General features: G+C 40.6%; 1 protein-coding gene across 2 annotated transcripts in view; it reads right to left on the reverse strand.

Moving 5' to 3' along the window:
- SYT14 (synaptotagmin 14) overlaps nt 1-4,809 on the reverse strand; it is an 81,822-nt gene extending 77,013 nt beyond the window's left edge. For both annotated transcript variants that reach the window (XM_066178355.1, XM_066178354.1), the window contains exon 1: nt 4,765-4,809. In XM_066178355.1, coding sequence (XP_066034452.1) covers nt 4,765-4,777 — 13 coding nt within the window. In that variant the 5' untranslated portion in view covers nt 4,778-4,809. The remainder of the gene's footprint in view (nt 1-4,764) is intronic.
- Between the last annotated feature and the right edge of the window lie 17,931 nt (nt 4,810-22,740).

A 22,740-nucleotide genomic window follows, 5' to 3' on the forward strand; every position in this document is an offset into this window, starting at 1 on the left:
AACCAGAAGACTGGTGATTTTGCCTATGGCACAAGGTTTCACTGTCATCAGCAAATAATGCAGGAAATCATCCTTACAATGACAATACAGGCCGCATTCACTGAATAGTTTCCACCACAGTCACTGAATAAGCATCAGGCAGCATTAAACCAATTCTGCGTGGCCAATCCAATATGATACCTTGGCATGTGATTCACCACACAGTTGACAAACGTGTTTAAAAGTGGGCCTAAGTATAAAATATGTCTTCTTATATTTAGGCTTCATTAAATACTGATGATGCTGCTCAACCCCTGCCCTGGCCACACCAACCTGGATTCAGAAGCACTACTGCCATTTCAGGTCAGCACTAACTTGAGGATCTCCATGTCACCTTACACCCTTCTAGTGCACCCTGCAGTGACACCTGCACAGCCCAGGTAACGGGGAAATCAAGATAAAACTGTTCCCCAGGCCAGATTCAACCTACAAGCTACACATGATACTCCTACTTAAGCTCTGTTAGCAGCTCATTGCTCTGTTGTTTCCTTTTCTAGATTCTGGAAATTTGCAACCAGGCATAGTTTTCATGTGACCTATATGAAGGAGTGTTCTAAATACTCTCTCTTTTTGTATCCATAAACAAAAAGTAGGTGCATTCCATAATTTTTGTCTTTGTTTCCCAAGGAAATGAGGGTTATATAATTAAACAGTTCACTTCCTGCCTCATCCTTGTATTGTTTACAAATTCTCTGGCTAATTTAAGACAAAACTGTCAGAAAGTTGTAGGAACCTAATTTAATGTTTCACAAAAATCAGAGGTCAAATACAACAAAACACAAGCCCCATCGAACACAAGAACAACCCACCAGCTAATAAACCCCTGTGCTGCACACACAGGTGCAGCTGCCTGCTCCAAACCAAGCAGCTGGAAGATGGGGAAAAAGAAGGAGACCATCTTCTCAGAAATCTCAGAGAGACCAGGACACTTCACAGACATTTGGGAACAAAATGATCAGAAAGGTACATATTTAGTAAAGACCTTGACCTCTACATCAGGAAGGAGAAGTGTTAAACTGATAGGAGCACAGGGGGAAAATAGGGGAAGCCGTGTTCCTTAGTCTCATTACTCTGTCAATAACTTACTAGATGACAACACCAACACCACAGTGTAATTATTTCTCCTCTAGATTCCTTTTATCTGTACAGCTCATTATTTTCTTTAATACTACTTCTCATTTCTTAGCACTAAATGGAAAGCATTCCTCACAATGGAAAGCATATGAAAGAGTTTAAAATCAAAAAGATTTAGCTCAGTCTGAGAAGGTTCATCTCCAGTTGTTCATCTCCCTCCCTGAGAAATGTAAACTTGTATAGCCTGCACTAGATTACAGCATGTTCAAGTGCGGCCCAAAAATCTGGTAAAAGTAGATTCATGAGGATATACAAGACACACAATCCTGCCTTAGGTTATAAAAACATTCCACCTGTGACCTCTAACATTTCTTTGCCCCCCACCCCCCCACACCCATGCAATGCAATGTGGTTTCCCTTGCTGGCTCCTTACCCAGACCTCAATTCAACAGACTTCTCTTAAGGCAGGCACCAAAGCTTTGCTATTGCTCAAAAGAGGAGGAGCAGCACAGAGCAATCAAGTTAATGCTGCCAATGAGCAACACACCACCGTGGTGCTGAAGGATTCTCCGAAGTCACTCCTCAACTTTCTTCCCCTCTCCCAGCAAACTGCCTGAAGACCCCAGGCTTGGGCAGCAGTAGATGGGAGGATTTTAATCTCAGACTGCCCACCCAGTCTGGTTTTACTACTGCTTTCAGGTTGGCCATATTTTGCAGCACCCCGTTCTGATACTCTCTGTATTAATCCTGCTCTATGAAAAAGTGGAAATATTAAGCAATAAATAACCCCTGCATGACAAAACAGAGCTCCTAGTAAATACTAATTGTGTTTTGGAAGATAACTATACAGAAAATAAGAAGTGCAAATGCAATTCTTTAAACTCATTTGAGTCAGAATTTTTCCAATAGAGTTGCTCTCTGTTGTTTTCTCACAAACCTGAGATTGCCTGACTTATGCAAACTCTAACTGGATGTCTATATAAAGATATATAAACGGAACATGTTTTAACATGACATGAACTTTCTAAAGAAAACGATGTAACAGTTCCTGCAATCACTACCTTAGGGCTTTGAACTTGGAAACATGAAGAATACTTGTGTTTTAAACGTCTGTCAGTGAGCATAACAAAGCACCGACATTGACCAAAAGGGTCACTAGCCATGGCATGTGGCACCCTGGTCCTCCATAGCACTTCACACAAAATGCCTCACTTCTACAAAACATTGGGGTTTAGTGTTAGAACCACTGGGAGCTGGTATGCTGAAAAAGTGACACTGGAAATGGTACTTAAAAAGACTTCTTAAGGACAGGCAAAAGCAGCTAACAAATTCTATATTAATTTGAGCTCTTTTAATGTTGTGCACTCTTCACATCTGTGTCCTGCTTTGAAGGAGTTTTGAACTTTTTTATATTTATTCTTCAAAGAGAAGTTTTCAAGCTTGCTTATTTTCTCTGCCTCTACCAAAAAAAAAAGAAAAAAAATTAAAAATCTGACCAAATGCATTATCCTTAAAACTGAGGAAAGTATTTTCTCTGTTTACTTAAATACATTTACAGATCTACTTTGACACAACACAAATTCTGTATTGTGACAGTTTAGACTAGAAATCCCATGGTTTGATGCTGCCTTCAAGACTTAATTTTCAACCCAATAAAACTCATATTTTTAAACACTGCTGGTCAAAACACAGTACTGCTAAAAAGTACAGTCAAGGCAAGGTACTGTTGCACAAACAGGAGGGAGAGATCATCAAGGTAAGGAATAAAAATTGTAACACCTACCAACAACTCTACAGCAATCAGCCAGTCAGTTGAAAACAAAGAGGAGGAGGCATGCCTGCTACAGGCTACAGCAGAAAAATACATTGTATTTGCTGTCTCCAGGAAGAGTTCTAAATCAAAACCTAGCAGACCACTTTCACGACTGGAATGTTTTTTAATCCCACCTCACATTTAAATGTCAACTATGCACCAAATTTTCCTAAGAGCTTAAGTCCCATTTTGGATATTTCAAATAAGCATCTACAAGACAGTTGAGCTATTTCTGAAGTCTGGCCATAATAAGAAGGGTTGCATTATTTTCAAACGCTAGATTGCTGTTTTCATCCACGACTATTTGCTTTAACTTCAAAGAAATAATACCCTAAATCCTCTGAAAATATAACACATGAATTTCACATATTGTGAATATTTTCAGATCTAACAGATCCTCACAGATTTCTGGGATAATGCTGCCTAAAATGAAAACAGAGACAGATTTTGAAGGATAATTTTTTTTTCTGAGCTCAAGTTATGTAAAAGGTCCAGACCTAGCAGAATTTTTTTGCTATCTTCTTGATAATATCAAGAGGACTTTTCAGCAGAAAAGAACCCAGCCAACACAAAGCTGGCCAGCTCAGACTCCTAGTGTGCACAGCTTCCAAGTCAGGGTGAACACGCAGCTTTGCTTGATCAGTGCAACTTCTCCTTACAGAGGCCTGAATTACTAATCCAGGGAAACTGACAGCAGAGAAGCATCCCACATGCGAAACAAACCAGAACAGTTTGTTTCCCCCACATATACACTGTTTTCCTAAATCCTTTAAGTTATAACAACAGATGCTTTCAGAAAGAAACACCTCGGCGGAGGAAGCTGTATAACCTTAGGTCCTTGTCTGGCTAGAAATAAAGTTCGGTTTGTTTGGGATTTTTTTTTTTAAAGGATTTTTAACGAGGTGTAAAATTACTCTCAGAGTCGAGAGGAGAGGTTTCAGATGAAAGCTCAGAAGCCCAGGCTTTGAAGATGAGCATCTCCAAACAAACCCAACAAGTGTCTAGTACATCTCGCTCCTTTGTTGTTGTTGTTGTTGTTTCTAAGTGATGACTAGAAAGATCTGCGGACAGCAGCTCCTGTGCCGCCTGTTAGCGCCCAGCAACCAGCAGAGAGCAGGGAGCATCCCTCGCCTGGGGACTCAGTTTTCAGAGACTCCGGGGCCAGGAGAGTGACAACGAGTTTTAGAGCAGTTGGCAAAGTCCCTGCAGGGAGGGTGGACAGGGCTGCGCACCTCCGGCACCGACCTTCCCGGCCCGGGTGCGGGGGCCCCGGCGGTCCGGGACCGGCGGCGGGCAGGGGCGGCGGAGCCCGGCCCGGGGGGCTGCGCCGCCCGCCCCCGCCTCCCCGCCGGAGCAAGGGCGGCTCACGGCACGGGGGATGGATGGCTCCGTCCTCCTCGGGTCCCCACCGCGACGCCCACGGGCGCACGGCCGGCATGCCCGGGGCAGGCGGCGGCGGAGGAGGAGGAGGAGGAGGAGGAGAAGGAAGGATGCCGGCCACCGTGCCGGGGATTTATTTACCCCGCCCGGCTCCTGAGCACGAAGACGGGAGGAGGGAGCACCACACTCACCTCTCCCCCATCATCAAAGAGCCCTTGACCCGCAGCCCCCGCAGCCGGGCCGAGGGGGACGGGGAGCAGAGGAGGCGCCCCCGCCGCCCTCCTCGGCTGGGGTCCCGCTCGGCTTCGGTGCGCCCCCACCTCCCGCCGCGGCGGGAGCCCTCCCTCCCCCCGGAGCCGCCCCTCTCCCCGTGCCCGGGGGAGGAGAGGGAGAGGAGGGGGCTGGGGGAGGGGAGCGGTTCGGGGCGAGAGAGAGGAGCCCGTTATTGGCCTACTTACCATCAATCGCCATGATCCCCGGCGGGGTGGGCCGTACCAAGCGGAGGGAGCGCACGCAGGAGAGGCGCTGCCGGGCGCCGCGGCTGCCAGGCGGGAGCGGCGGGAGGGGCGGGGCGGGAGGTGAGCGGGGCGGGGCCGGGGCGCGTCACTCCCCCCGCCGCCGCCCGGCCCCGCCCGGCCCCGCCCGCCGCCCTCAGCCCTCACGGGCCCGGGGGGCGCGGGCTGCCCGCCGAGGGGAGCAGTCCACGGCGCTATTCTCTGGGTTTCCTTCCCAAGGCTGAAATAAAACCCAAAGGTCTGAGGGCACTAAGTGTCAGCAAAGCCGTGCTTCACAGAGACAGAATACCCTGAGCTGGAAGCGACCCAAAAGGATCATCGAGTCCAAGTCCTGGCTCTGCACAAGACACACCAAGGGTCACGCCATGTGCCCAAGAGCATTGTCCAAAAGGTTATTGAGTTCTGCCAGGCTTGGTGCTGTGACCACTGCCCTGGAGAACCTGAGCCAGTGTCCAACCCTCCTCTGCGTGGAGAACCTTTTCCTGAAATCTGACCTAAACCTCCCTGACGGCTGCTTCAGCCCATTCCCTCGGGTCCCGTCGCTGGGCACCGCAGAGAAGAGATCAGTGCCTGCCTCTCCTCTTGCCCTCAAGATGAAGTTGTAACTGCAGTGAGATCTCCCCTCAGTCTCCCCTAGGCTGAACAGATCAAGCGACCACAAACCTTTATCACCGGTTGTGATAAAACCAGCTTGGTTCATTAAATTAACTAATCACATCCATAACTGCACAAAACTGCTTGTAGCAGCACTCGTGCTGCCTCTACAGATTGTCTTTTCCAGGATTCTTTCCCCTTTCTTTTAAAATACTGTACTGAAACTGGCTTTTGGAGGTAAGTTTAAAGGGAGTGGATTCTGCCCCTCTATTCCACCCTCATGAGTACACACCTAGAATACCACATCCAACCCTGAGTCCACCACCATAAGAAGATTGTGGACCTGTCGGAGCAGATCGGGGGGTTAGAACTTCTGTTGCTACCCCTTCCTCTGTCCCACCCACCAAGGACTCTTTCTCTCCCTTTCATGCCTTTTCACTCTTGTACTTGTACCAACCTCTCTTCCCCTGGAGTTCTGCAGATGCTGTCCCAGTCAGGGCATCCTTCTTCCACACTGTCTTCCTCACCTCCCAGAAGTGGCAAAAGGATCATCACGGTGAGCAAAGAGGACAGGGTTCTGCAAGGCCCTGCAGTGTTTACCACAAGGATCCAGAAGGACATCTGAGGCGAACCATGCATGCAACTAATAGAGGAAACAGCCAAGCAGATAGCTTGTACTATGGATTTTATATTGTAATTTTTACAGGATGTAGGATGTACATAAAATTCTGTAACTGTGACAGAAAGTCCTGGTAGCATTTGGAGCTATAAAGAAACACATCACTACATGCAAACAGATTTTTCATACATGGGTAGACTGGCCAAACATAGGAAAATTTTCACAAGATGGTAAGGAGGAATACCTTTTGTACCAGTATCATTTTTCTGCCAAATGTTTAGTCACCGTTCAAATCCTGGAAGCATTAATCCCCTTCAGCTTCACAGCCTTCGGAAATCTTTTGTCATATAGAAAAATCAATGTGTTTTCTCAAATTTGTTCTTCACCTCAGGAAAAAAAAACCTTAAAAGTGAGGCATTTAAAAGCACAGTCAGTTGGAGCAAAATGGCTGTCTTGAAAAATACAAGTCCCAAATGACAGACATATGTCCAGACCAGAACCAAATGTAAAAAAGGTCTTCAAAGAGAAAATATCAGCAGAGCTTAATGGCAAATATATTTCTCTGTACCAGCACTGACATTTACCTCAAATACCCTAATGATTTGCTGTTCTTCCTTTTCCTTCCATGCCTTTTCTCAGCTCTCCTGCCCCTAGAAAGGGTTCCAGCCCCAAAGATTTCTGTAAAATTTGTGTTGATGGCCATCCTTCTGATGATATTACTATACCGAGTACAGGGATGAAGATTCCTGTGGGATCAAGTGCATAGTTAGAGTTATTATTCTTCTCAGCTCAGTTTTTTATTTCTCCCCGTGCTTTTGGCAGCATTCCCAGTATGAAGGAACTACCAGTCAGATGTCATCAAATCTTTCCAGGGCACAGATATTCACCCATATAGAATCCAGCCTAGAGATGTTTAAAAAGTCATCCAAAATTTTTGGAGAGCCTCACATGTCATCATGATTCCTTGATTCATGTATGTAATTACCAAAATAAGAGGTAGAAGTTTATGTCATTGGACAAACTCTTTTTGAAGGTGAGAAATGAACCTATGTTTGTGAGTTAGTGACACTATTGATTGTAATTCTTGGTCCAGGGGCTTGGTTTTCAAAACATAAAAGAAGCACATAATTTCCACAAAAGTAATGAAAGCTCAGTTTGGAAAAACAGTTTCAGGACAAACATGATTCCTCATCAACAAAGAGATGGTGTGAAATATATGTGTAAGGAACCAAAACACGACTTTTTGGAGCTATGCTGAATCAAATCTGTTCTATTTGTGCTTAAGTTTCACAAGTACATGTTTAAAATTTCTAAGCTTTATTCAAACAGCAGATACTCCTGCCCACCACCATAACAGTCTCATTTTTTTCAATGCTACTGGGAAGGAAAAAATCTTGAACAAACATCTAAAATTCAACTATTTTAGTTTTGTTCCTATGGTGTAATTGAGACTATGTAAGCTGTAGCTTCATCTGTTGCCTGCACAAAAGGAGCACAGCTGGTCAGTACAGATGTGTCAGAAATTTTCACAAATTTCAGTAGAAATTTTCTTCATACTGCATCCAGTGGGCAATTCATTCAGCTGGAAGCATTTACATGTGATCCCACAAGTATGCCCTTTGCAGAATAGCACAGCTGCACACAAACATGCCTACAGCTCAACTCCAGACCTTAAATAAAGGTGATAAATCCTTAATGTACAAACAACTTACAGGTTATCAAGCGTTCCCTGTCAAAGGGAAGAACCAATTTTGACAACAGATTTGCTGACAGCAATGCAACTATCTGACAGATACTGGATAAATTTAATCCCATAAACCCTAAACTTTTCAACAAACTACCTACACAGGAGAAGCTTCTCCCACTGCACTGACGTGAAGCCACTTTGGCAATTAAAGCCAAAAGCTGCTGGAAACTTTGGCATGAGTGCCCTAGGAGGAGAAATTCATTAAAGATCCATTTAAGGCCTGATCCTTGCCAGACCTTTGTGGATTTTCTTTTCTATTTTAGCCATAATCTTAGTATTAAACTGGATATAATTTAAGAGTCTCTGCTTCATGAAAACTTAGAATATATGTAAACCATGGCATGTGTGAATGAAAAGAGTAACTGAAGTGTTAGAAAACACAGACTATCAGTAATCGGAAAGGTTGAGGCCCTAGATTAGTAATCTACTAATTAAGATGCCAGACAGATAAGGTATCTATAATTGTCATGATATGAACAAAGTGAGTTCATGATTGAATAAACAGTGGAAGAAAATTTCAAGAGCTGGATGTAAATTTTCCAGTGGAATGTTGCCATTTCTTTCATCTGTAGGAGATCTGCAGAAGCTCAGTGATTTCACTGAAATGCCATTGTGGAGGGGGGTGAAATATCCAAGATCTTGCATTTCAGACAAAAACTTTTAATCTCAAGACTTTTTCCTTCATATTATATTTTAACATAATAATGACATTAAAGTGAAGCATCTTGATTTTATCTATATAAGATCTTTCCATTAGAAACTCAGTCTTTTGTTGAAATTTCACCTAATGGGGCATACCAAAACTGTGTGCATGCAGCCACGGCTCCCTGTGTATTTCTCCCGGGTTGTATTTCAATATGGAAAGAAAACGGAGTTTTAAAGAAGGGATCAAAACTCCCACAAAACAGAAATTATGGGGTTTTGACCAGGAGCCTTTAAAAAGTCCCAGAAAGAAGCGCAATGATATGCAGCTTCAGGGTGTCCTTGAAATTATTTATAGGAATGCCAAAAAACCTGGTGTAGAAATACTGAAGAGACAAATAGACAAAATCTCTAACCCATGATGCTGAAGTTAAAACACAACCTCTGAAACATCTTCAAGAAATATCTCCAAAGATATTATTACTCCAGCAGCTGAAAAGATGGCTAAGAATTATAATGCAGTGCTGTGTCCTAATTGATTTGGGATATCAGTTTACAACTTCCCGTAAGGATTTTTGGCAACAATTTTGTGAACACTGCCAATCAGATTTGCAATCAGATTAGTTTCGCATGCACAGTGTTCTTTATTAGGACATTAAATACCTGACCTTTCAATATTAAGGTTTGCATTATCAAGTTTTTTGGCACTAAGTAAATAACCTGTGACTCTTATTTAGCTTCTCATAGTTTTTGAAAGCTAGGAAAGACAACCTGAGCCCTCTGGAACTGCAGAGCTACATGTGGTAAGAGTGATACTCCAGATATACTCAAGTCTCCACTTCTTGGAAAAGAAACATAAACCTGACTCTTGAAGAAAATGATTTGGCCAAATAATAATGTGTAAGTTCATATTCAAGAATAAATGATTGAAAAACTGGAAAATAATGTTTCCAGCAGCACCTTCCTTCTGCCAAATTTGGTACTCCACAAGGTCGGATTTCCTACTGGGATACAGTTGGAAAAGGTCCTATGAGCTAAATCAAAATGGAAAGATTTTTGTTCAGATTCATATATGTTGTTAATCCCTTGGTAATACATTTGCTACAGAAATAAAAATTTAAAACGTTAACAAAAATGTGATTTTTAGTTCCTATTCATTCTAGTGGATGTTTAGTTAGCTATAAGTCGCATGCAAACTTCAGAGCTGGATGAATAACTTGATGACTCTTACTGGTGCACTTGTAAAAGTCTTAATTGGATCAAGCAACCAAAGTTAGCATTACCCCACTGTGTTGCCTCGCACTGCTCCAAAACAAAAACCTCATGAAGATGCAGCTAGGACTATTAAATGCAATTCCACAGAAATATGCCAATCATTGACCTCATGTGCTCACACAAACTACAGAAATGGTAAAAAAAAAGTCATATGCCAGATTCATGCACAATTTGTTCAGACATGCCAGCTTTTCCATGAGAAGCTGAACTAATGAAGTGGATGTCCTGCAAATGTAGTTCTGTACCACTTATCTCCATCCCTCCTCAGTGGGACATCTCTAGGTTATCCCCATGTTATCCTCTGCTAAATTCCCAGTGTTAACAGGATATGTTGCAATTATTCCAGAGCTTTGCACAGGCTCATTGCATGGTTGAGAAGCTGTCAAATGAAAGGTACATTCAAATGACGAATTGTCATAATTGCTCAATTCTCCTGACCTTTTCTTCAATGAGGGTACTAGTTTCATTCTCTTTCCTCTACACAGAAGTTAGTTTCCCTGAAACTGGAAGGAACCAAAGTATTTCTGGGATCTTGATGAACTTGACCAACTGTTCCTAAGATAAGGCTTCCCTCAGCTTTCCCAGGTACAAGCATTTGACAAAGGGAACATGCTCACATAAGCCTAATCTGCTTGGGAAATAACATTAGAAATCTCAAAGCAAATGGCCTTCACAATTCCAGCAAAATATGAAAAATGAATAATTCAGCTACACTTAAAAAAACAAAGCGTACATTTTAATGCAAATTTCCAGCAGAAAACCCCTGTGTTCATGCAAAGACAGGTATTGCATATGAATATCCCAACACACAAATGGATGGGGATTACTGTGCTTTCTCACAGAAGAGCTATGTGAACACCTAATTAGAGAAACCATAGTATAAAGTAGTGATATGAAAACAGGAACATACATCGTATGAACAGCCAGCCATTCAGAAAGCCACACCTAATTTTTTGATGGAAAAAAAAAAAATCTTCTTCATCAAAAAGCCATCAAAGGTAATACCATGGAAGAAAATCAAATTCAATCTCTGCTATTCATACTTAAAATATTAAAAGGGGATTGAAAGATACGATCCAGTTCTCATGAAGGGCTATTTTTAGAAAGAACAAGGTCCTGGATGCCAGCAGCCTATTGGCCCGGTTCATGCCAGCATAAAATGAATGACCTTGCTCTCACAACCTCATCTGATAGAGAGGAGAGGCTGCAAATGGTGTGAAAGAGACTGAGCTGCAACAAGGTGCAAAACCACAGCATATATAGAGGCAGAGTTAAAGCTGTCGCAGTGTTGGTTATTAAAACACTTAAATCTCAGATTGCTTGAACAGTACAGAAGTTTTCCTGTCAGGGTGTTCTTAGAGCTGGTTGCTCACCAACTGGCACTGCGAATCTGAGAGTGGGAGAGACTCTCTTCCCTGTGGCCCAGGCAGCTCGGAAAAGTGGTGCATGCATAGGTGGTGGTGTCAGCACAGGGAGTTAATCACGCTCCCAAGGAAGGGGAAGTGATAAGAGATTCACAAGGTGGTTTACAGCGTTAGTTACCCACAGCATGGATGCTAGTCCTGGTTTATTGGCTGGCCCTGGCCAAATCTACCCACAGTTGCTGTTCTTGGCTAACCTTGACAAAGTCAGTCCTGTTGCCATGAAACAGCTTCCTTCGCTCTCACTCTTCATCTCCCTCTAATTGCCTTTAGTGCACTCTCTGCTTCCGCGCTTTGTTTCTCTGCCCTCCCACCTGTAACCTGGTTCGCTCAAGCTGCCGCTCCTGGACTGCGCTGAGTACTTTTGTGCAGCTGCTCTGCATGCAAAGGAGGCGAACCTGATCTCTGTAGAGGAGGGCGACTGTGCCTAGCTACAAAAGAAAGTGCTTGACAAGCACTGTCCCCTTAGCAACGATAAGGCTGTAGCTGCAGCCAGACCTCTTAGGGTCTCTGGAAGGAAATGGTATCCTTAACCATTCCTGCTGGGAGGCTTGTGCTAAGTATATAATCTGCATTTCATTTCTCTCTAATTGCAGCAACTTGTTTTGTGTATGTTCCTGCACAGCTGAGAGCTCAAGCCTGTGGAGTACTCGTTACTTACTTTCCCACTCAACATAGTCCCCAGGAGCAGTATTGTAAAAATATTTTAAAAAGAAATAAGGGTTCAAGAGACTGTATCCATCTAATTTCACGTTTCTTTTTACTGATAAAAGCTTTAGTCTGCCTTTTAGTTATTTAAAATATTTCAATGTCATACAGCAACATATGATCTACTCTGATTTTTGGACTTAGCAGAGCTGTTCTTAATGCTGTTTCTGAACATACGTTCTGTTCTTACATTTAAAATAACTACCAGAATATGTCATTCATTCTGATGGCACCACAAATATTCTATTGATGCATTAATGACATTTCTGAATCTAAAGAAAATTTTTTACTAAAAATGCATGAGATCTGCAGAATTGTTAAAGTCACTGTTAAATGCAGGAACCTATTTAAATGCATTTTTTTGATTTACATTTCTATTGCCTTATTAAAAGTCTTCTTTCCATGAAAAAAAAGTCAAATTAGACCTAACCTGGAAGATAGCGCTGATTTTTTTAAAGGTTGCTCTTTTACACAACTACATCAAGATTAAGAATTCTTCAGAAGAGCTGTAGAATCACAAAGTTAAAATATTGTGTTTATGAAGTACTCAGGCTTAATCTACATTTTTTAGGTAATTAATAAAAAGCTACTGTATTAGTTTGTTAAAACCATTTTATATTTGCTAGCTTAAGCTTGTGCTTTCAAAAATTGCCCAACTTCCAGTCTGGAATTTTGCTGTAATTTAGCAGAAACTTTCACAAAGATTTCTGAAATACAAATACTTTTAAAGGGGGAACTTCACAGATGCAGAAATTATTTAAGAAGAAAAAAGAAAACTTGGTAACAAACTAAACTGAAGTTTGCCACTCAAGTACATAAAACAAACTGTTTTAAAAAGCCAATCAACCTGCTTTCTCTAAGACCCAGCTTCTTTCATTAGAAGAAATAAAGTTATATATATTCCAGTCTGACCTCCTTAATTCCCTTAATTATCCGACTGATACCCCATGGTAATAAAGGATTTGAACACTGAAAACTTACATTTAAATGAAGAGGTTGTCCATGGAGAAATATCTTCTATCCTAGAAGAGTGGATAAGTAAACATGATTCCTCCAGAGCATGATGGCACTCGACAGGATTGGTTTGGTAGGGGAAGGATGAGTTGTGTTTACGGAGTAGGGAACCATATGAAGGGGCAGTAAGGTATTAGTCATATGGCTTTAAAACCTCTAGTTCTGTTAGGTGTGAGTTTGATTTAGTCATAAAGTTACTTCAGATATCTAAATGTTTTTCCCGAAAAGATGTATCTTAACTTCTCTGCTTTTCAAAAAGCTCAATGCAGACATATTAAAATAAAAGTGTTTCATTTCAGATGTGTTAAATTATCGTCTAGTATTCACGTCTTTTCTAAGAGAGGTAGATACACAAATACCTTTGGGAAAAAAATGTAATGGAAAATTCAAAGGATATGTGACAAATATTCACAAACCCACCACGAAACTTCAAAAATATTTATCCTAAATCCCAGGTTACTCAGCTGGATTCATCATTATAATATTTTTAAAACTGTGAGGCAACAGCTGTCTAGAATGGTGCTTTCTAACTTTCTGCCTTCTTTGTCCCTTTCCAACATTAAACTTATTTTTCATTCTTTTCAGCTGCATGTTACCTGCATCTGGAACCCCTCCACTGCTGATCCCAATCTACACAATTACTTTGCCTTGGCAGTTCTTGTTGGCTCCCAAAAATGTTTTCAGTCCAAGTGAAAGCTGTGCTTTCTACCACCATTTTCTTTGCCAATTCTCCCAAAGTCATTGGTCCTTGGTGCTGGTTATCATCTGTGTGCTCCTTTCCCCCTCCTCTACATGCATTTTTGCCCTTGGTAGGTCATTCTTTGGCTCTGTGTTTCATTTGAACTTGCTCCCAATATTCTTCCAACTGCAGCCTATGTGACTGTCCAAAAGAGAAAAGTACTTCACTGGAATTACATCACTGTAGTTTAGGACAGGATCTGGCCCTTCTTTAAGTTATTTATTGAGATTAATCACTCATTACATAATAGAACATTTTAGTCAAAGAGAAGTCAAGTTCCTTTGGTTGCATCTTCATTGTATAAATCCACACGATAGTATTGCAAGGTAAGCAAATGAAATTTCCCTTATTTTAAAGATAACTAACAGTGATATAAAAGCTGTAATCACATTGCTCAATAAAACAGGACAAGGACCTTCCCATGCCTCTGGGGTCAGTTGGCACAGCCAAGATGTCTCCACCCTGTGTATGGTCCTGGGTTATTTTGTCTCATGAACTGCTTCTGTGGTCCTATGACATCGTCACTGTATCCATGACTTTTTTTTCCTCCTCAGATGTCTAAAATAATGTAAGAGCTACATTCAGTTCACCAGAGTGTGTGTCCTTGACATTTATTTATAGGTGGGTAGGTGTTACAAGCCGTTGGGCAGGTTATAATGGTACAAGAGATAGGTAAGGGTGACAAGCCTGCTGAGAACATGCTGGAGAACTATACGGGTTACAGGGACACGGTGCAGGTTTTTTTGCCATTCAGTGACAATTTTGGTGTGACAAATGTCTTACAAGCATTTTATGAGGCCAAGGATCAGTATTTCCTGGTGCAGGGCCCTGTGCATATTGAGTGGGCTAGGTGTGCTAAGGTCAGCTTGCCCAGCCATGAGTATCCAATGGAGTAGATTTTTCTTATACTAACTTAATGATGTAAAGTTACACATTACAGTAAGTTGTATTTCGGGGTATAGATAACACAATGATACTGATACCAATTCAGAACATGGAAAGTGACACCATCATAAAACAATTTGCCTTTGTTCGTTCTCTCTGTGGAAGAGTTGTTTCTATAAGCCATTAGGGAATATATTTTCAAACAGATGTCATATTCAGCAATGTTTTTCTGGTGGCTGAGTTCCCTTGGGTTAGTATTTTTTTATGAAAAGTATGCAGGTATTTCTGTTACATGTCTCTAGCCTGAAGTATGGTTTGGAGCAAGTACTTACTCATTTAAAGTCGATAAGATTCACAATTCATGAACTGTGAATTAGTAAACAACTGAATTAATGAACTTACACAAATTCATAGACTTACCTTAAATTAACTACTAGGCAGACTGTAAGAGGCGACAGCATATGGGTCCTGACGTTGCATGGAAACACTGTGCCACTAAACTCTAACTTAGGGTTGCTATCAGGCACTGACAAACAGAAATCCAGCATATTCGATCTAGCAGACCAGTGCCATCATTTAATCCATCCAAATGGCTACTCCTACTGGACCTTTCCCTTGGCACAGAGGGCAGTTCTCTTAGGAGAGGCAAACCTGCTCAAGGCTAGACGGCCAGCATTTACATGGAAGTTTTTTGCTGCCATGACAGCACAGCCAACAGAGTTTGAAGCTTACATTCTGACAGTGCGGTGACCTACAAACCACAAAATATTCTTGGTTGATGAAAAGAATAGTATGTAGCTAGGGTACTTGATGATTATTGAACCGTAAAAGAAGTGAGGGATTTTTGTCTTCTCATCTTCCCTGTTATAAAACCTGCCCATTAGGATTATTTCCTCCCATTGTCACCAGCTTTATAAAATCACCCTGCTTCATTTTGTCAGCATATTGAAACTTTAGCTCACTGGAGGCAATGCTGTTGCACCAAAGGAGAATTTGGAAATTAATTGTCTTTTGAAACAGTGACACAATAGAGGACAAATGGCCACAACAAAATCACGACATAGCCTCCTGCAACTCATAATTAACTTTTCCTTGGAATGAGAGGAACATGCTGTCCTGTTTCAAAAATAACAGTGTGCTTGGTTGTGAGCCAGAGTCGGTGATAAATACATTTCTGATTACAGTCAGCAACTTAATTTACAAGCATCTGATTAGAAGAAAAAAAAAACCACACACACACACCAAAAAACAACCTTTCAGAAAATACAGTGATATAAACAAGACAACTGTGATCTAGTGCACTGAGAACTAGGTTGGAGTCATAAGACTTGGTGTTCCCACTGCTGCCACTAATCTGCTGTCTGACCATGAGCAAGATATTGAATGTCTCTATCTCAGTTTCTTTGAGCTGGTAATTAGCTATCTGCAGGCACACCTTAGAGATCAAGGCTTTAACTATGATCTATGAATAAAACATCCTGTTCAAATGGAAAAAGATTCCTGAATTTTGAGGATAGGTTTCCACTTCCAACAGTTTAAAGTCCTTAATACCTTGTCTGCAGGTATTTCTACTGGGGAATTTTAGCAGAATTATATGCCCACATGATACGACTAAGGCCACAGGAGTAGAGATAAACCAGCTTTATGCAGAATTAAGATCCCTGCTGTACATGCCCAACTCACAGGCTTTGCCACAAACTATACTGGGCTTCTAAAAGTCTGCATTTGTTCCAAGCCAGCATATTACAGCTGTATCAGACGAGCCAGATCAGATGGATATCATTTGTCTTCCAAGTTAATGATCAGACATTTATATTTAAAGATAATATACTGCTCTGTGTCCCAAATGAGCAGCAATATGTGATTGAACAGAGAGTATGCAATTACATGCTGATGTTCAGTAGGCAGAGAATAGTCCTGAGTGACTCCAGTGATAAATGCCTCATTGTATTAAAACATACACTGATGTAACATCAAAGCTAACTGCTAACCCTCTAAAACTTTGTGCTTCTGGAAGGTAAATAAAAATTTGCCATTGCTGCCTGTGAGTGACCATACAGCCGTTTTACTAATAACCCTAATGGGCTGAGCTTTCAGCATAGCATTATTTCAGTTGCCAAATTTTATAATCTAGTTTTCTGTTGACTATACAGTTGTCAAATTAAAAACATTCACGCAACATTTTCCATTTTTAGCCTAGCCTGGAAAGTTTAGACAAAACTTTTGCTGTTTGTGAGAGCATGCTTAGGGTAAAAGATCACATCAATTAAGTTTACTTATTAATGCTTACATCTCTGATGTCTGTTGGCTGTATTACTTCCTTGAGTCAGTGCTGGGATTTTTAACAACTCAAAGTCTAAATCCAGCCCACTCTTGTAGTCCCCTGGAAGTCACAGTAAAGCACTTTTTTTAGGTGTTCCTTACGCAGCTGATAAGGGAAGCTTAAAAATAAAGTTAATGGTTGGTTTTACAATTGTTTGCTGGAACAGTTTTTCATGAGTTATCTTTCCAAATTTTATCCATTCTAAATCCAATTTTTAAAATGTTATTGGAAAAGATTTTTTTTAATGTTTTGGATAATAAAGAGACAAGGAGAGAGAGAGAAAAAGCCACGCTTCACTTTCATATGTGCATAAATTAAGATCATAAAGCAAAAGAATTCAAAGTATCTGACTTTCAAGCTTTCAGATGCATTATCCCATCTGGCTTACATTGTGCCCAGAGAAAGAGATTCTGCTCTTTGGGGACAGGGAGAGAACAGCACTCCGGAAGCATGTTCAGCAGAGTCTAACCAGGCTTTGACCTGTGAAGCTGTGCTTCTACACTGATCTGTGGTGACAGTACAAAAGAGTGCGTAGGAAGCAAGAGGAGGCGTATGGTTTATGAATCCATGCCAATGCCATTCCACTGGCAAAATCCCCTCCTGGGGAAGGGAAGCTGTTGCAGAAGCTCCTGCACGCTGGAGGCTGCAGCTGTGTGCATGGAGCACTTATGCTAATTTTGCCCAACCTGGGAAAAGATCGGGGGTGGCTTCATCACCGGCACAGAATAACTCTGCTGAACACTCTCATTTGTGCTCGGGGCAGTGATCAGAATTAAGCTCTGAGAACTGAATCTATTAATATGAGTGGAGAAACAATCAAGTTTCTTTTCTACCACACGATTTGGAGATATCTGAGTTTTTTCACTGTGTTTTAAGGTCCTGTTGCTATAGTAGTCATAGAAGTTGAGAACAAAGAGCTGCTGCTCAAGGAAGGGACTGAGGAGCTGCAGATCAACGGTTCAAAAGAGGACACAAAGGCAATTACAGAAGCTGCAGGAAAATGAAATAATTTTTCTTTTACCACAATGCTTGCCACTTCTGTTTTGACACTGGTGGCACAAGAATAAATGCCAAGAAAAGAAATTTAATCTACATTCAAAGAAATTATTTTTAAAAAGACAGATCAAACCATGTTCTTAATACATGGTGACAGTATTCCGAAAAACAAGGACTGCTTCATGTAGAAATAGTCATGCGTTAGACCTACCTACATCCTGAATTTTATCTTAAGATCAATATTCTTCAGTACTACTACAACTTACTTTATTTTCATCTAAAAAGGGAAAAAGTATTCTGGTTTTTATTTACTCGATACTCAGATCTTTTGGAGGTAAATAATGCACATAACAGGATAATGCATCTTTGGATACTGCTTTCTTTTTAGTCTTCTGTTACATAGTTTTCTAGACTTGATTTCTGTGCCTGGCAAGCCAAGAGAAATTGCTATAATGGGACCTTTTTACAGCTTGGGAAGACAAAGTTAACAAACTTATAACTTCCAAGTAGTTACACAGGGAGCCCATTTGCCAAAGAATTACATAATGCTCCGTTTGACTGCAGTGGCTCTTAACAACACGTATTTTATAGGCAGTAGTGCACTTCTAGGGCCCAGCCAAAAGGTCTTGTTCATCCACTGCTCATTAAAATGTTGAATCTTTTATAGAAGCAGGATGGATCACCACTATAGAACTATGTAAAAATGTACAGAGGTTTGATTCTGGACATATTCCATTTTGCATCACTGAAGGTAAATCTGTTTTGCAAGTGCAGGAGGATGAAAATACCTTTATATTTCTGCCTACACCCACCTCAGCTTACTGCAGCTGACAGAGAGGCTACTGCAAATGCTGAGGTTTGTCATATAATAACAAAAACCTCCTGGATCTCTGGGGCGGGAACTACAGTAACAATTATCAGCTTCCAATCTGTGTTCTTGTGAATTGATGTGGTGACACATATTTGCATTTCTCTGATAGCAAATGATAGGGCATACTAATAGCTATTTTAATTGCTTAACAATTATTTAAATTAAGGTTAACCCTATTACATTTCCTATTAAATCCAGGCAGTGATTTCCCCACCTCCAGTGGAAAGAGCTACGTGGTGAGAATTACATGCAAAGAAGGGTCTCTCAAGTTTTATCATACCAGTTACTTGTGAGGAAGACCTGGGGAAGGAAGCTCTGGCTCTTGAGTTCCTGCCTATTTGCCTTGAAAGAAAGCAAGCTGGAGAATCAGAAAGCATCAGGAACTGTCCTGAAGCAATGTTATTTAGCTTTGCTAAATCTTTTTGGCCTGAGAACCCACTGGATGTATCCGCCTAACACATCTAATAAAAACAACCTGGGTCCCAAACTCTGCTGTAGAAACTGGATGCAGACAATTAGCAAGGCTGCAGGAGAGGGCACACCACTATCTTTTCTCTGGAAAAAGGCAGAGGGCAACACCACATCCACATGTGCAGAAGATACCTCAAGGAACATAAACTCCTAAATGGTATAAGGAAGCCAACAAACCTAGAGACCCTGTTTTGCTGAGTGTAGGTCAGGGCGATTGGCTCTTCAGACTCCTTTGCTTACTTTTGTTCAGCAAAGAAGAAACAAAAGCATATAAGTAACCCCAAATTCTCCCTTCATATCCCCAGAAGATTAAGTGATTCACTGGAAGATTTTCTGGAATGTCAGCCCATGTTCTTCTTTAGCCTCTAATTAGTTTATTGCTATTGGATGACTATGGAAACACACATAGTCTATCTCTATTATGTAAGCAAAAGTTTTATTTCCGAAACCTTGAGACAGTGAAATCAGAAGCTCAGCCATTGTTCGTTCTCCCTGTTGACTGATTCAATTTAGCTTTAAATGTGTAATTAATTTTACTACTATGGGAAATTAATTATGTTTTTGTTATAACAATCAGTATTAACCTAATTAGTGACCATGAAAATTCCAAAGCAAAGCACTTAATTATATTAGAATTAGGAGGATAAATATTTTCCTAATGGAAAACTTCCAGTAAAACAGCAATGTGCTCAAAGGCTACAAGCGTAAGAAAAATGAAGCATTTGTAAAATGCCATCCATAATGAGATTCTGATTGTTAACTCTGCTACACAAGGTAATAGTGTTTGTAATACGAAGTTAGAAACATAATCATACATCACAAGTAAGCTATGCAGCACTGAAATTGATGCTTTTAAGATTCAGTTCACCAGATAAAGCATAAATCATTTTCAATAATCTCTTTCTCCAGCTCCCAGACAAAAGTGGTGTCCCTATCCCTATGGTCACTGAAAACTGTTTGGGAACAGGGAAAAAATCCTTCCCTCAACTTCTTGTCCTTCATGCACAATGTATTTTCTGCTTGTAATCCCTGGGTATCCACTTCCAGCCCTGCTCCTGCTCATTTTTCTGTTTTCCACTCTTCACATTTTCTGTAACATTTTTATGCACAGCATTTTCATAACTCAAAAAGCAGCTCCTGCACCCTGGAAAACACAGGCAAGAGATGCATCTTAGGTGGGAAAGAATGCCACCAACAAATCACGAGGCAACTGTTCTTGCAGTTAAAGGACAATCTCTGAAGAAACAGCATTATCTTCTGTCTTCCAGGAGACATGTGGCCCTCCTAACTTAAGCTGAAGTCTCTTGTAAAGGATTTGCATTACAGTGCCCACAGAAAACATCTGAACTCTTATCTTTTTTTATTAAAACAAAAATTATGCCCAGGTAACTGTGTTACCCCACAAAGTCCTTCTTGTGATTAAGGGACACCAAGTAAGCAAAAGAATAATTTCAGTTCCCCTGGTATTCGTGACTCAATCAGACCCTCCTTTCACCTACTTTATTACAAAAAGCTTTCTTTTGCATGCGTAACTTGTTGCAAGCACCGTCCCAGATTTAAGCCTCTTTGTAACACAGGGAACATATTTGTCAATGTGATCCCCACAGTCCACCTAACATTGCAATTAAAGTATTTATTTAAGATAAAAGCTTTGTATTGAATTAGAAATCGATCTTCCACTTGACCTGATAGTATTGTTTTATGTATTCATGTACAGGTCTCTTTAGAAACCTCTTCCATTAGTGTGCTGGCCAGAGTGAGTGACTGAATCATCCCCATACACACAGAAATAATGCTTGGAAATATAATTCCCAGCTTTTGTGGGTCTCAGGGTGACGGGGGCAGGCACCAATTCTCTTGCCACCTCCCAACTCTTGGTTAAACAATTTATCTCACTTACCAACTGTATACAAACAGTGCCAGGAATTTATCAGGTCAGTATTATACCCTATCAATTATGCATTGCTTACAAGCACAATACAGTTCATGAAATCTGAAACACAAGCCAGAAAATTAGAGAATGTGTTCCTCCAAAGCTGCATCATACCATTTATGCACAAGATAAAATATTTTCAAGCAAATTACTCTCTTTCCTTACAACTTTTTCCCTTTTGATCTTACCCTGTATTTTCTAATTCAAATTATGTGCTAAAAATACAGGAACAATGAAGTCACTAAAGAATCAGTGGAGGTAAGATCCTGCAGAGATGCTGGCTCCAGTAAACTGATGGATTACCCTATAAAAGAATTTCTGAGAGAGATTTGTAGTTTCCTATTTCTTTACGTCTACATTATCTGTGTTACATATGCACTTGTGCCTGAGCTCCCATCGCCTGGGTAGTCAACACAGCTGCTTCGCCCAGTGTTACTGAAGATATGTACACATATGTAAATACGTATATAAGTGTGTGTGTGTGTGTATTCATTAATGGATGGCTGCTCTCCAGCATAGGCCACGGGCTCTTTGCTGTTTTTTTGTTTGCTCTGCTGGCATCAGTACATTGTGACAACATATCATGGATGGTAATATTAATGATAGAACTGCCCCAGCATTACCAACCTCTAGTAAATGCTTTGCAGAGAGAAAGAAATAAACAAGCCTTAAAATAATATTCCAGTATTGATTTTGTATTAAAAATCTGTATTAGTTTTCAATATCCCAATTTATCCTGAAAAAGATACCTTTTTCCGGAGACTTGTATTGCACTAATCTCTACATACATGGAGTTGGTTTCAGTCATCTTTAGGTACTAATGGCTGAAGTACATGCTCTGGAAATCAATTTACCCTGACACAGAAAGTCTGCCTTGATTTGTTTCAAACATGCAGAACACAAAAAGCTGCAGGCAATTCACTCATGCAATAAATATGTTTGCTATCCTGGTGACTTTTTAAAAATCAGCAGGTTAGGTCTTTAATCATTTTTAAAACTGATTATGGTGATGAAAAATACAACAAAACCAACTTTTTTGATTGAAGGAGTTTTATTAATGGAAAGCTTTTATTGTTATATGCTTAATTTTGAAGCTACTGACATGAAATGTTATAAGTGCTATGTATGACTGAATTAAAATTTCATCTTAGATAGTACCAATCCCCAAAACCTCAGCCTGTCTCCTTCAATCACACTCTACATGTTCAGTTATCCCATTTGGCACCAGCACAGCATTTATATCAAGTTGCATACACAGATCTAAAAAAAATCCTCTGAACTCACATGAGAAAATGGTTTTGTTTGTGGTACAACATAAAATTGATTGAGACTGCACTGAAGATATTCCCAATAAACTCATAATTACACCTTGAAAAAGTAACAATATAACAACAATTTTGTTATTATTTATCGTTATGAAACACTTCTCACTTAAATTTCCACAGTCACAAAAAAACCCCTTAACAGCTAGTCTTTAATTACTTTGATTCAACTTATATGTCAAAAAAGGGATGAACACCCCAGGAATAACTGAAGCGCAATAGAAAATAGGAGGGCTAAAGGCAGTACTGAGCAAAACAAACACAAAGCACAACTATGATGTGGGACCTGACCTGCCACCTTTCGTCAAACAGATTTTCCAGATTGAAACAGGGCTAATACAATGAATGTAGTATGGCCT

The sequence above is a fragment of the Chamaea fasciata genome, unplaced genomic scaffold (genome assembly GCF_029207755.1).
Source record: "Chamaea fasciata isolate MVZ Bird 193981 ecotype frontalis unplaced genomic scaffold, bChaFas1.0.hap1 SCAF_3, whole genome shotgun sequence".
NCBI lineage: Eukaryota > Metazoa > Chordata > Aves > Passeriformes > Sylviidae > Chamaea > Chamaea fasciata.